Genomic DNA, 13,961 nt, shown 5'->3' with positions numbered 1-13,961 from the left:
GTGGCGCTGCGGCACGTCCTGGCGGCGGAGTTCGGCCCGGATCTAGGCCCTACGAGGCCCATCTGGTCTTGGCCGGACCGGCGGCGGGGCGAGTCGGCGGCGTGATTCCCGAGCGGCGGGGGAGCGGCGTTGCGCGACGGGGGCTGGCGGTGACGAAGCCAGCCTGCTGCAGCACTGCGGGCGGGGCTTAGCGGGCTCCTTTCCGGCCCGGCCGGGCCAGGGGTGGCCTGGTATGCCTCGCTGCCGTGTCCGGTCGGCTACCGCGACAGTGCCGGAGGCGTGGGCTTCTCGCACAACGGCGGTGGAGGTGGTTCCCTCCCGCTCGGCCTTGGTGCTGCTGCTCTCGTTGTGTGGCGCTTCTCTCCGGTCTTCTCGGCCTCGTGTTGGTGCTCGTAGTGAGACGGCGTGGGTGGCGGCACAACCTCGATGGCGCATTGGGCGGTGGTTTGGTTGGTAGGCTCCGGATGAGCGGTGGTGTTTGGCATGCGGGAGAAATCCTTGCCGGCTCGTCCGGCTCCGATGCGGTGACACCGGCGGGTGCCACCATTCCTTCTTGAAGGGTGTCGGTGGTAGCCATTCTCCATTTCCCTCCGCGTACCGGGGGAAACCCTAGAACTCGTACGGGCAGCAGCGTCGTCGACGTCGCATACCTTCTTGGAGGTGCTGCTTGATACGCGGCACTCGGAACCTCGGGCTGTGGTGTGTGTCTCTGGAGGGCGTAGTGGTGGCGGGCCGTCTACGCTTAGTCGAGCTGCCGTTGTTGGCATTTGTTTCTTCTTCTTTGTTCTTTGGGCTTGTTGTGCTGCTCGCCCCAGCATCGCATTTGTACTGTTGGTTGGTGCTTTGGAATACAAAGCGGGGGGAACCCTTTTTCGGTAAGATGAATCAAACTTAGACTGAAAGGAGGAACCCTAGCTGGACTAATTGTGATGGCTATGGAGTTGTCTGACAATACCAATTCATCTAACATCTCTAGACGTGATAAATGGCCTTCATGGATGACCCCATCCAGGTTGTTGGAGTTAAGGGCCAAAATTCTTAGCTCTGTGAGCTCTCCTATCCACACTGGCAATTGACCAGTGAGTTTGTTATGACCGAGATCTATCCAGCTTAGGTTTCTTAAAGGTTCTACTAGTGTAGTTGGAAGGCTTCCACTCAGATTGTTGTACCTGGAAGACAACCCCTGTAGTTTATTCTGTGAACAATTGGGTAATCGATGGAATAATTCTGTTATACTCCCGTTCATATTATTTCCGGAAAAGGACAATGTCTCCAAGTTACATAGGTTCTTCATATTGGAAGGTATCATGCCCACAAGGTTATTAAATGATAAATCAAGCTCCACAATGGTGGTCATATTACATATCTCGTCTGGAAACGGACCATGGAAGTCGTTTTCCGAAAGGTCGAGTGTTTCAATAGATGTCAAATTTGAGAGCTGAAGAGAATTACTGCAAGTTTTAAGTTGGCAAGACATAAGACGAAGAACTTTTAGAGTTGGAAGCATGTTCACCACTGGAAGCCAGTGAACAATTGTACTGAGATTCACTAAGGTCATATCCAGGTGCTCAAGGATAGTTAACCCTGACAACCATGTAATATCCGTGGAGTATGTGCCTTTATGTAAAGAATGGTCAAGATTCCAGAGTGAGGACACAAGATATAAGTATCGTACTCCCTCCGTCCGATAAAAGTTGTCCGCGGTGACAATTTGTGAAAACCCCCTCGCATTAATCCGACAAACGACACAGCCCGCACCGCGTCCCCTCATCCCCCCCTCCTCAATCTTGCGATGGCGACGGCGACATCCTCACCCCCGGCCGCCTGCTCCGTCGCCTCGCCACGCGCCGGCCGCCTTCTCCCCTTCATATCGCCGCCTTTCTTCGTCCGCGTTGCCTGATCCCGACGAGGGGGGAGGGAAGGGGAGATCAAGAGGAAATGGATCTCCTTCTCTGCAAAGCTCTCGATTTGCCGGCTCCGACATGCTGTGCGCCGAGGCAGGGCGGACCTGAGCGCGCTGCTGCTAGCGGCCGCCGTCAGATCGCTGGCCTCCGACGCCCCCCTCCGTGCCTCCGGATACACGGCGGTGTCGCTGGCCTCTGACGATCTCCTCCACGCATGCAATGCAAGCGCCGCCTGCTCGATTGGAGAGGCACTCGCTGGCTCCTCTCCGGCAGGGGTCCTCTCGATTCCGGCAGCTCCCCTCTCGGTTCCTCCTGCGGCATCGATCCTCCTCTCCTCCGACGAGGCAAGACGCCAGGGTCGCTGCAGAGCCAGGAGACGCAGGAGGAGCCCTACGCGTACAAGGACGAGGCCACCGACGGGACCAAGAAGAGCCTGACCCCGGAGGCGTCGTGGCTGGCGCAGTACGCCTCACCTCCCCTGCAAGCTCCCCTGCATGCTCGCCAAGCATGTCCTGAACTGCAGAGAAGATCCATCAGAAGAAAGGCAGCAGGGTGGCATGCTCTGGAAGGTTGTACTGCATGCTCGCCAAACACATGATGCAGAAGGTTCAGTCTAGACAGACTGAATATGTTGTTGTTGTGGTCACAGAGATCAAATTTGTGCATGTATATAGAGTATGATAATTTTAACTCTGCTGTCAAAAGTTAGTGCAAGTTCAGTATGTTCAGTTCAGTTCTTTTTGCTGCAGGATCAAATTTGTTTCTCCCATTTTACAGAAACAAAATGTGTCCAAAACTGAAAATTGCTATCATTTTAACTGAATTTGGTAAACTAAAAACTGAAAACTGATGTTATTTTAATTGAAGATATAATTGCAGTGGCTAGTCCTCGATATTGGTGAGAATCAGTCTTGTGTGGTTGAAATTCTTCCACAAGTTCAATCATTGGCTTTATAACGTTTTAGTTGTTACAGTACAGTCTCTTGGTTCATGACAACTAAAAGATCAGAATTTAGTAAATTCAGTTTAACTCTGAATATCTACTTTGATGTAAATTTGGACATGACTACAGCCCATCTAAGTTAGACAATATTCTGAAGAAGAGAAACTTAAAAGTGTAAGTTGTTGTGTCCAAATACTCCTGAAGCAAATTTGATGGAAATTACTCCTTTTGTGATAATAAAGACTCAGGTCCATGGGGATTTGCTTTTGTAATTAACTACTCAAGCTCAATTTGTAAAGTGGAGTACTGCATCAGATTGAATTCTCTCACTGACTTTTTCAATGATCATCTCTGAACATATGAGCACTGTGCATTTTTAGTACCCCTGAACATATAAGCAACAGTATCTAGTTGCTTTAGTTGAGATAGCATGGAGTATGTCCAGATAGCATGCCTTGCTTTAGTTGAAGAAAACCAATATGCCTTTAATCCAAATAAAGCAAATAAATTCAAATGAATCCAAATACTTCTATCCTTTCGTTTCCTATCCTTTCTTTTCCTATCCTTTCTTTGCTCTGCTTTGTTGCCGGTCAGACAACAACCATGTTATCGAATTTATTGTTAATTTCGTAAAGTGCCATTTGCTGTCAATTTCTGAATTTGGTGTCATTAATTTGTACAGTTCCGATAAAATACAGTAACATCGTCGTTAACTTCTGGATTTGCTATAAAATGAACATTACTGTACAATGACCATAAACTGACCTTCTCCAGAAGAAGAAGAAGAAGAAGAAGAAGAAGAAGCTTCAATGCAAAATTGTTCACTTAAATTTGCTTCTGTAATTAACTACTCAAGCTCAATTTGTAATTAACTTAATTCAAATAATTCCAACTTAATTCAACTAAATCCAATTTAATTCAAACAATTCCAACTTTTCCTTTTCCTTTCTTTTCAAATAAATCCAACAAGACATACACATGACACATGACATGCACATCACATACTCCTATCCTTTCTAAGTTGTGTTCTCCTGTCTGATCTCATACTAAGAGTATACAAAAGATGAATGGTTAGCACATAATCATAACAAGAAAACCATGAAGAATCCTAGGCAAAAAGCAAAGAAACCAAGAAAGGAAAAAGTAGATATTAAAAGTTCTCCTTGTTCATTTGGTAACTAGAGGAACATGAAGGCCCTCCTATTCAAGTAAAGCAAGAAGAATCTAACTTAGTTCAAATAATGCCAACTTAATTCCTATTGTCATGTCTTTTTTTATTATATCTTTTTCCTTTTTTACACTTGACTGAATTTCAATATACTGAATTTGATCTGCTATTGTCAAATTACTCTCTCCACAGTAATTATTTCACTATCCTAATGCTTTAAAAAGCAGAGAAGATTTTTTTGACATTGTTGATTGCTTTTGCTTTTGAGTGCAAATTTGTACCAGCAGGTTCATGGGGAGTTTTAACTAGGTATCACCAGCTGGTGTTTTATTTGGTTCAGATTTTTCAGACTAAAAACCCTGACATATAGTACAATATGGAAACATATCTTGCTTAATTATATTGGTGGTGATCATGTACTGGTATGTTTTCTGAATCTCCTTGACAGTAGTAGGTAGTTTCCTATTAAGCTGGAATTAACAGGTCTTTAGCAGCAATCCTTTTCACATACTGTACTCCCTCTGTAATTAAACTAACATAATACTCCAGGTATGTGTGAATTTTCTCTTGGGCATGCAGGCCTAATATGGACATTAATTAATTTTATTAACCTATATAAATAAAGATTAAGTAACAAACACATTAACAATACACCAAGAAGAGAATGAACCCATACTTCTTTCTCTGAATTAAACTGAATGTCACTGAATTGCAATTGCAGTTCAACAGCAGCGACAGTACCTTCTTCAGAGAGAATCAGGCAGCAACACGAGCTCCACCGCAGAGCATGGAGCGTGGGCGAGCGTGCACGCGCACGAGCATGGTCGACACTTGGGTGCCGGCTCCGCTGGTTTTTGTTCACCGGAGGAACCACGTGACGAGCTCCAGCGGCGGCGAGCGGCGGCCGACGACGACCAGGCCAAATACCAAGCGATCGAGAGGGGGAAAGTGGTCTGGAGGACTGGAAGATGACCCTGATTCCTTAAAACGGCTCGGGGAAGCCAGGGAAGGCGCGACGGCGTCGACCTTGTGTGGGGAAGCGGCGGCCGGAGTGGGAGGAGACGGGGCAGATTCCGTCGATCCACGGCTTCCCAGCAAGCCTGGCTCGATGATGGAGTACCTCTCGGTGAGGCGGAGTTCCTAGTCTTCTCGGGGAGGATGCGGTCCAACTGTGGGCGGCGGTGGGCGGCGGCGGTGGGGCGGCGGTGGTTGAGCTGCGTAGGTGGGTGGCGGTGGTTGCCTCCTTCGCACGTGGGCGGTTGTGGGCGGTGGCTGCGGCGGCGGCAGCGTAGTTGGGAGGCGCACGTGGTGGGCGGCGCTGGACCTGCCGATGCCTCGCGACGGCGGGCGACGGCATCTGAGGGTGGCGTGTCGAGGGGAAGGAGAAGGATCTGTTTGCAACTGATTTAAAAGCTCAAGGGGGTTTTTGTAAAAAAAATTGAACTAGGCGTGGACAACTTTTCTCGGATGGAGGGAGTAAGTTGGAGAGGTTACCAAGCTGTGGTGGTATCCTTCCAATGAACATTGAGTCTGATAGGTCGAGATATCTCAACTTATGGAGAGAACCGATGAAGTCTGGTATCTGTATCTTGTCGAATCTGTTGCAGCTGAGATCGAGATACTGTAGACGTTCTAAACCAAGCAACAAGGAGCTTATGTTGCCTCCTAGCACCGGCGTACTCCAATCCTCCGTTGCACAGTAAGTGCCTTGGAAATCCAGCTCGACAACATGGGCGATTCTATTGCTGCAATAGACACCCTTCCATTGGCAGCAATCGTCACCCTTCCATGACGAAAGGAGGTTGCCAGGGTCTGATAGACCTGCCCTGAAGGAAAGAAGGGCAGACCTCTCACTAGCAACACAGCTGGGGATCGCGTCGTTCGGATGCACCGCAGGTGTGTCCTCTGTGGTGCTCTTGGCTTGAGTGAACAAGAGCAAGGCTATGGCTATTTGGATGCAGGAGAGTTGAAGCGTGTCCATGGGTGCTTTTGCCATGGATGTATGATCTTCTTCTTCCTCCCTTCTGAGGGTTGGATATATGTTTTTCTTGGTGCAGGACACCCCATGTATGTGTGATATATATGTAATTCCAACTCCTGGTGCCACCTCGACCAGAAAAAAGAGAACAATTCTTGGTGTGCTGACTGCTGAATTTCCTGTGATGATTAACTGCTTACAGTGACATCTGAGACGAAATTTCTTGTGACTGATTGTCGTTTGTACACAGGAACATGACCTATGCTAGCTACGTGTAAACGTTAACACCAGTCATTTGCATGATAAGGTCACTGGTCGCTATTCTGCTTTTGCCTTGTTCATGGGGTTCCCTCTGTTACACGGTTTGGGATCAGTGGTAGCAGACCGACCATGTCTTCCTGAAGCTTGGAATTTAATTGCAGCCACTGGAGAGTGGAGTGGTGCCAGGGATTGACAGCAACCTGAAGCTGAATGCCGTTCTTCTACAGCTATTTTCGACGTACACGATGGTCCAGGAATGTTACTCTACAAGATTCATGGTGGGTGTATTTTCACCTAAACCCCCTTCCCCTCCCCTCTCTTTCTATTATTATCTGGATTACATTATGTAATCCTCGGCGTGAAGAAATATCTAAGTATCTGGACGATGAATATGTTAGGAATAAAAAGATGAGCATTATGTTCTGGTTACTATACATATCCTAAATGTGAATATTCTAGTAATTGTATAGCGTTAATGTTCAGTATATGCTTATGTAAAATTACTGATGAATTCCATTGCAAAGAGATCCCATCCCATCTAGGGTATAAAATAAGATGGATCTGAAAGAAGTTTTGACATTGTGACCGCGAACTCAATCCCGTCCATCTGCTCGGGCAATGGGACTGAGGAAGGAGATGACCTGGCGATCTGGAGGCCGGTGACGAGGACGGACGGAGATGCCGTCGAGCGGGCTGGCGAGGTGGCTGGGGCTGGCGGCGATCCGGTGGAAGAACTCCCCCACGACCCCGAGCCGCCCCAGCGCCTCCTTCCTGCCGCCTCTGCCCTCCCCGCCGGCGCCGGCAACAAGGGAATGAATCTGCGTCGGTGAAGTGGGGATGGAGACCTGTACTTGTGTAATCTGTGCTACTACTCCTGTGGACTGACGGGTCCCGTTTTTGCTTCTCTGCATTATTCGTTCTAAACTAGCAGTAGTATATATCTTATCTGACAGAATGATGCTAGTATGATACTCACACGACTTGCGCTAAGAGCATCTTCAACCGACGCGCCCTAAAAGTCTTTTACAGCACCGAAATAACGTTTTCGTGCGGGGGTGTTTCGATTTAGCAGGCGCCCAAAATTTTAGTGCGCCGTTGTAGCTCCAGCAGGCGCTGCAAAATCCACAGCGCGCACACCACAAACAGTTTCCATACGATGCAAAGATAGTAGTTCAAATTGATAGCAACAACACATAAAATTCAAGCGCCACTGAGGGAGTCCTAGATTAGGGGGTCCTCGGACAGCCGGACTATATCCTTTAGCCGGACTGTTGGACTATGAAGATATAAGATTGATGGCGTGGAAGGCAAGCTTGACAATACGGATATGTAGATCTCCTCCCTTGTAACCGACTCTGTGTAATCCTAGCCCCCTCCGGTGTCTATATAAACCGAAGGGTTTAGTCCGTAGGACAACAACAATCATACCATAGGCTAGCTTCTAGGGTTTAGCCTCTACGATCTCGTGGTAGATCAACTCTTGTAATACTCATATCATCAAGATCAATCAAACAGGAAGTAGGGTATTACCTCCATCGAGAGGGCCCGAACCTGGGTAAACATCGTGTCCCCCGCCTCCTGTTACCATCCACCTTAGACGCACAGTTCGGGACCCCCTACCCGAGATCCGCCGGTTTTGACACCGACATTGATGCTTTCATTGAGAGTTCCACTGTGCCGTCATCATAAGGCTGGATGGCTCGCCTCGTTGTCAAGGACAACATCACCTCTGGGGGAGCCCTTCCTGTAGGCCAAACTCTCCTACTAGGCGGTTTCGTCATGACCGCCCGTTCGGCCGCTGCGCCGACGATGACTTCTCGGGTCATCAAAAACAGTCTCCACGTCGGCTCGGAATTTGCCGAGCAGATGGATCCAATGGAGCTCTCTTCTTTGAACGAGCTCTTGGATCGCATCGCCGCCTTGGGAGTCGCTACGGACTATGATCGGATCGGGCTTAAACCCGACCAAAGGGAGATTAACTCTTCGCCGGTCACCCATCAGATAGCGGTGATGGAGGAGCAATGCAGCGATTCTTCCTCTATCTTGAGGACAAGCTATCTCCGACTTCCTGAGTTCTCTAAGCCGGATACCCATTTATGGGAGGACATGGCCCAAGCTCTGAACCTAGAGTCAGACAGCGGGCCAGACCTATTGAGCAACAAACCGGAGCCCGAACTTTCAAGATCGGAAACTCCGCCGCTCCTGGGTCTCAGATCGGGTCAGGGTTCGGACCTAAATCTACCCACCCACCCAGATATAAGTGATCTTTCCCAGATTAGACAAGAGCCCCACCAAGAGACAGTACATCACTATTGGGCCAGATTCCTCCTTGTAATGAGCAAGGTCAAGGACTGTCGCGGGGAAGACGCAATTTCACTCTTTTGCAAAAATTGCACGGACAAGGGAATCCTCAACGCCATAAGTCGCCGTGACATAGCACACTTCGCTGACTTGGCGGCCATAGTACGGAAGTACTGTGCGATGGAAAGCGCCTGGAAAACCCAAACAAAATTTTGGGATAATCCGGCTCTGACAAAACCCCCAGTCCGAACTAAAAGGGTGCACTCTCATAAGTCGCCCGACTCAATTACAAAGAAGCAAAAGCCCACTACAGGGCGTGGAACCGTATTGGAGGGATAGCTCAAAGGGCCATGCAAAATTCACAGTACAGCGGATACCATACCAACACACAGCCTCAGAGCATGTTGGGTACTCCGGCAGGTGGCCAAGGGCGGTGAGGATCTCCTCATTAAAAATACCGCAAAGCACCATCCCGTGGATAACAACAATACCGTATTGACAGTCTTCGAGACCTTTGCCTCAAATAATAGGCGTAAGCGAGCACTCCGCAGCCTTGCCGAAGTCTGCCACGTGGCAGCAATAAATCCATGGAGCGACACGGCTATCACCTTCAATGCCAGTGACGAACCTAAATTCCGAACAGCCCGAGCACCAGCCGCCTTGGTCCTTAGTCCAATTGTGAACGGCTTTCGGCTTACTAAAGTGCTCATGGACGGCGGCAGCGGATTAAACCTCATCTATGAGGAGACTCTTCAAAAAATGGAAATAGACAGAAACCGCATTGAGCAAAGCAGCACGACCTTCATAGGAATCATCCCTAGTCGGGAGGCACGATGCGCTGGGAAAATCACACTAGATGTGGTATTCGGCACGCCGGAGAATTATAGGTGCGAAGAAATCACATTCCAAGTGGCCTCGTTCAGTAGCGGATACCACGCCCTTCTAGGGCGGGAGGAATTCACAATCTTCCAAGTCATACCCCATTACGGGTACATGAAGCTCAAAATGCCCGGGCCCAGTGGAATCATCACTCTAGATAGTGATCCGGACATAGCACTCCGCGCCGAAAACAAAACAGCCGCACTGGCCCTCGAGGCATTATCCGAAGCCCTCGCGACTGAGGAGTTAACTGCGCTGCGCTCCACAGTGGACAGGGACGACGTGATACTCGACAAAAGATCCAAGTCCACCTCTTTTAAACCAGCGGATGAAATAGTAAAATTCCAAGTCCACCCAACAGACCCTACAAAAATAGCATCCATCGGGACACAGTTAAACCCCGCTGTAGACGCCGCACTACGGGAATTCCTGCGCGAGAATTGCGACATATTCGCCTGGCATCCTTCAGATATGCCAGGAATCCCACACAGGCTGGCCGAGCATAGCCTTAACATTCTAAAGGGATTCAAGCCGGTCAAGCAGACCCTTCGGCGTTTCTCTAAACCTAAGCGACAAGCCATGGGAGAGGAGCTAGCCAAGTTACTGGAGGTCGGATTCATTAGAGAAATAAAACATCCGGATTGGCTAGCAAACCTGGTGATGGTACCAAAGAAGGACACATCCTGGCGCCTATGTGTTGATTTCAAGGACCTTAAAAAAGGCTTGCCCCAAGGATCCCTTCCCCCTCCCCCGCATCGATCAAATTATCGATGCTACCGCAGGACATGACTCATTGTGTTTCCTCGATGCATACTCCGGATACCATCGAATCAAGATGGCGGAGTCTGACCAAGCCGCAACGGCATTTATCACCCCATACGGCCCCTTCTGTTTTAACACCATGCCTTTCGGGCTTAAGAACGCTGGGGCAATGTATCAACGCATGATTTAGACATGCCTGGAAAAATAGATCGGCAAAACAGTGGAGGCATACGTAGACGATGTGGTCGTTAAAACCAGACACGTCAAATCTTTAATAGACGACTTGAGGCTCACGTTCGACAATCTGCAAACATATGACATCAAGCTCAATCCGGAAAAATGTGTTTTTGGCGTGCCTGCCAGAAAGCTCCTGGGATTCATCGTCTTCAGTAGAGGAATCAAAGCAAATCCGGCTAAAATCCTAGCTCTGTCACAGTTGTCTACCCCAAAAGACCTCAAGCAAATTCAGAAAGTAACTGGATGCATGGCGGCCTTAAGCCGCTTTATCTCCCGATTAGGAGAAAAGGCACTACCCCTTTATCGCCTTCTTCGGTGCACCGAACACTTCAAATGGACGGATGTGGCCACGGCCGAATTGGAAGAAATAAAAGCCATCCTAGCCACCAACCCAATCTTGGCCGCGCCAAATGTCGGTGAACCAATGCTGTTATATATAGCGGCAACTCACCAAGTTGTAAGCGCAGTGCTCGTCGTCGAACGAGAGATGGACGGACATAAATTCCCACTTCAAAAGTCGGTATACTATGTATCCATGGTCTTCACTCCATGCAAATCACGGTACCCACATTATCAAAAGATAGCATACGCGGTATTCATGGCATCCCGGAAACTACAACACTACTTTCAAGAGTGTTCAATTACGGTGGCCTCGGAAGTACCACTCAACGACATAATAAACAACCGTGATGCCACGGGCCGGATTGCTATGGGCTATCGAGCTCCTCCTGTTCGACATAACATACAAACCACGGCGAGCCATTAAGTCGCAAGTACTGGCCGAATTTGTCGCCGAGTGGACAGAAGCCGAACTCCCTAAAGAATACGACGCGTACTCCAACTGTATCATGCACTTCGACGGCTCCAAAATGCTGGCGGGTCTGGGGGCTGGTGTTGTCCTGACATCCCCCACCGGAGATACAGTCCAGTACGTACTCCAAATACTATACATAGACTCCAACAATGCGGCAGAATATGAGGCCCTGTTACACGGTCTCCGGATGGCAGTCTCCATGGACATTCAATGCCTGGAGGTGCGGGGGGACTCGAACCTCGCAATATCTTAGATAAATGGAGACTTTGAAGCAAAGGATCAAAAAATGGCGGCTTACCACAACGCCGTCCTCAAGATGTCAGCTCGGTTCGAGGGGCTCGAATTCCACCATGTGGTCCGAGAAAACAATCAAGCGGCGGACATCCTTGCCCGCATCGGTGCTAAGCGCGACCCTGTCCCACCTAATATCTTCTTGGAAAGGTTGTTTAAGCCATCCGTGGTATGGGAAGGAGAGACCGGCAACAACAGTCCGGACTTGGCCACAACACCAGATACCGAACACTCTGACGTAATCGGAGGTTCCGCCACCGAAATAACACCTTACGCCCATGTGATTATGGCTGTCATCGCCCCGTGGACAGAACCCTTCCTGGCCTACCTAACTAGGCAGGACCTACCGGAGGACCCAAACGAGGCACGTTGCATTGTGCGGCGATCTAAAGCCTACAAGGTCCATGAGGGAGAACTTTATAAGAAAAGCGCCACCGGAGTCCTTCAAAGGTGCATCTCCGAAGAGGAAGGGCGGAAACTTTTGGCAGAAATTCATGCTGGACTTGGCGGCCACCACGCCGCAGCTCGGGCCCTTGTAAGCAAGGCCTTCCGTACAGGTTTCTACTGCCCGACGGCCCGAGCAGACGCAGAGGACCTTGTCCGACGTTGCGTCGGTTGCCAGCTATTTGCAAACCAAAGCCATATGCCGCTACCGCCCTCCAAACAATCCCTATTACTTAGCCCTTTGCGGTCTAGAGGCTCGATATGGTCGGACCCCTCAAAGGGGGAAGCCATAAGAAAAAATACTTATTGGTCATGGTGGATAAATTCACCAAATGGATAGAAGCCAAACCAGTTAAAACGGCCGAATCTGGACCAGTGATAGACTTCATATCTGGGGTTGTACACCGTTATGGTGTCCCCCACAGCATCATCACAGATAACGGCTCGAACTTTATAGCCGACGAGGTAAAACTTTGGTGCAGCAACATGGGCATCAGGCTCGATTATGCTTCTGTCTATCACCCACAAACTAACGGTCAAGTCGAGCGAGCAAATGGTCTTATCATGAGCGGCATTAAACCCAGATTAGTGCGGTCCTTAAAGGAATCAAACACGCACTGGGTAGAGGAGCTCGACTCCGTACTATGGGGGCTGCGGACCACGCCGAATCGCACTACCGGATACACACTGTTTTTTATGGTGTACGGCGCAGAGGCGGTACTGCCCTGCGACATAATCCATGACTCACCTCGTGTGTGCATGTATGAAGAGAAAGAAGTCGAGCTTGATTGGCAGGACAGTTTGGACGCCCTGGAGGAGGAGCGTGACGTGGCAAAAGCCCGTTCCGCATTCTATCAGCAACAGGCTCGAAGATATCAAAGCAAAGAAGTACGGGCCAAAACCTATAACGTTGGCGAACTCGTTCTACACCTACCGGAGAAGAAAAAGAACAAGCTCAAACCCAAATGGGAAGGTCCCTTCGTTATTGACCAAGTTCTGACCGATGGAGCGTACCGTCTGCGGGATGCATCGGACAATCGACTCGAGCCAAACCCATGGAACGCAGCCAGACTCCAAAGGTTCTATGCCTAGTGCCGGACTCGGTGTTCGTCTCCCTACCTCTGTCAATTTTTTATATATTCGTTATCTGTCTTTCCTTTCTTTCTCTCTTTCTTCCTTTTTTCTTCAAAGCCTTCAAAGGCTAAAATGTGTCTTGACTACACAATCTTGACGCGCTAGATGTGCTCATTATACATGGCGCTTCTTATATAGAAGCTTAATATAACTATTTTTCAGGCTCTATGCCCCACACATGTGTTATTCTTCCGCATGTACCTTTTTTCGCCATTATATGCATCGATATGACTTAAGTTTTGGCCAAGCTGGGTTGCCTGGCTCTTGTGTTTATGCCCTACGTTCCCGTTAATTCGGCTAGGGCATAAGGGGAGCACCTCTGCGATTGTTACTGCCGGGTCAGCCGGATGTGTACCTCAGACTGGGTGAAGCCGAAAGCTAGCGTTCTTAAGGAAATACTCGGTCGGTGAACAGAAGATGATCCTTATTTATTGTAATACATGCCCCCAGATGTTTATATCTTGCGTCTCTTTTCGTAGCTCGGACATGCACATTAGGGCATGCGTACCCAGGGAAAGGAACCCTTAACAAAACTATTCTCCATGGAAGATGTTTCTTACTATCCATGTAATATAACATAGCTAGTTGGGTACTTGTCTTTTCAAGCACTTATGACCCCTATGCCTGGTTTCCACGCGTGCCCCGGTTTTTTTCATAACTGAGCGGGTATTCGGATGCACTCCGGACTGTCGGGTCCAGAGGTCGAAGCGAAAAGGTCCGCCATGACAAATGATTTACAATCCGGCTAGGGACAATACATGTCACTTGAAGTACACAGTCACTTAGACTGACTAAATTCTTCTTCTATACCATCCAACAGGTTGTCTAGCCTACAATCCTGTTGG

At 49.0% G+C, this 13,961-nt stretch overlaps 1 protein-coding gene across 1 annotated transcript in view; it reads right to left on the bottom strand.

Annotated features, from left to right (window-relative positions):
- Window positions 1-1,558, bottom strand: part of LOC123129349 (putative receptor-like protein 8) — a 5,280-nt gene extending 3,722 nt beyond the window's left edge. Inside the window, exon 1 of the mRNA XM_044549549.1 lies at window positions 979-1,558. Coding sequence (XP_044405484.1) covers window positions 979-1,558 — 580 coding nt within the window. The remainder of the gene's footprint in view (window positions 1-978) is intronic.
- Between the last annotated feature and the right edge of the window lie 12,403 nt (window positions 1,559-13,961).

The sequence above is a fragment of the Triticum aestivum genome, chromosome 6A, assembly GCF_018294505.1.
Source record: "Triticum aestivum cultivar Chinese Spring chromosome 6A, IWGSC CS RefSeq v2.1, whole genome shotgun sequence".
Lineage (NCBI taxonomy): Eukaryota > Viridiplantae > Streptophyta > Magnoliopsida > Poales > Poaceae > Triticum > Triticum aestivum.
Note: the sequence above shows the minus strand (reverse complement) of the source record. Positions and strands in the feature narration are given on the sequence as shown.